Source organism: Mus caroli, chromosome 8 (assembly GCF_900094665.2).
Source record: "Mus caroli chromosome 8, CAROLI_EIJ_v1.1, whole genome shotgun sequence".
In the NCBI taxonomy this organism is placed as follows: domain Eukaryota; kingdom Metazoa; phylum Chordata; class Mammalia; order Rodentia; family Muridae; genus Mus; species Mus caroli.
In genome coordinates, this window is record NC_034577.1 from 17,629,789 (window position 1) to 17,631,182 (window position 1,394).

The following is a 1,394-nucleotide window of genomic DNA, read 5'->3' on the forward strand; positions in this document are numbered from 1 at the left end:
ATGGCTGTCTCTCCCTTTGGGTGATTCAGAGCCCCACGACTGCTGGCACAGAGCACATCAAAGTAGAGTTCAAACATAAGCAAGCATACCCGGCAGAAAGAGCCTGTGAGTCAGGGCTTGCTTGTCTTAATAGCAATCGGTTTACTGAGTATCTTCTCTGAAACCAACAGGAANGCTTTGTGTCCATTAGCTGTTGATCTGAACCCTAACCCTATGAAATAATGTTACAATTNGCACTTAAACTGAGGAAGCTGAACCTTTGGGCAATTAAGTAACAATAACCGTGAAGCTGGTGAGTTGTAAGGACTGAACTAANTAGAGCATGTAGTTTCTGTTAAGTCNGAGACTGGAAGAAATTCCAGATCTTTTGATTCATCGTGAGTCACTTGCAGGGTCTGGTCCTCACCTCCTTGCCCTATGAAATAATACAGAGTTGGACTTGGGAAGGTTAACGTGTCCAGTTTTCTGCTTTCACCCCGTGGCCCAGGATGACCAGACACCGCTTCACTGTGCTGCTCGAATAGGCCACACAGGCATGGTGAAGCTCCTGCTGGAGAATGGTGCCAGCCCCAATCTGGCTACCACTGCTGGCCACACACCCCTGCACACCGCAGCCCGTGAGGGACACGTGGACACAGCCCTGGCCCTGCTGGAGAAGGAGGCATCCCAAGCCTGCATGACCAAGGTACAGTGTACAGNCACTGCTCTGATTCTTAGAAAGCAACAGACNGGCAGGNTTTAGTGGCCCACCTGTGATGGAGATACCTGGAAAGCTGAGACAGGAGGATTACTTGAGCCTGGGAGCTNGAGACCAACCTAGAAAACATAGNAAGACTGGTTTTCAAAAACCCAAACCAGAAACAAAACAAAAACAAACCCCATGTATTTTTAAAGAAACAATAGACTGAGGGAACCCCCATCTAACCTTCTTTGTGGTCACCGGCCTGTTGTGTCATCTCATTCTGCAGAAAGGGCATAGTTGGTCTCTGCTCCAACCAGGCTTTTGTTTCTCCTGCAGCAGTTAAGGTGCTAGACTACTAGCTATAGGCCAATCAGACAGGTTCCTGACATACAGGAAGGATCAAAGGGCTCATGGTCTGGGAAACAGCTTGCTGGAGAGTGCTTACCTGGCCTGCGCACTCTCCCGAGATACAAACAGTAGTTGACTAACTAAATGGGTAAGAGCTGTGCACATGGTGGCACATGCCTGTGATCCCAATACGTCAGAGAATGGAACAAGGGAATCTGGAGTTCAAGGCCAGCCTGGGCCACATATTAAGTCTGTCTCCAAAGGAATAATAACAAACCAAACAAGAGGCAGCCCCTGCTTGAGTCGACAACCAGTATCAGAGGCAGCTTTCTCTGTTTCTTCTATTAGAGTTGTCCAGGTCATA

General features: G+C 48.4%; 1 protein-coding gene across 1 annotated transcript in view; it reads left to right on the forward strand.

The window, feature by feature from the left end:
- LOC110300160 (ankyrin-1) overlaps nt 1–1,394 on the forward strand; it is a 153,532-nt gene that overhangs the window by 123,842 nt on the left and 28,296 nt on the right. Inside the window, exon 14 of the mRNA XM_029480690.1 lies at nt 488–685. Within this exon, the coding sequence (XP_029336550.1) occupies nt 488–685 (198 nt within the window). The remainder of the gene's footprint in view (nt 1–487; nt 686–1,394) is intronic.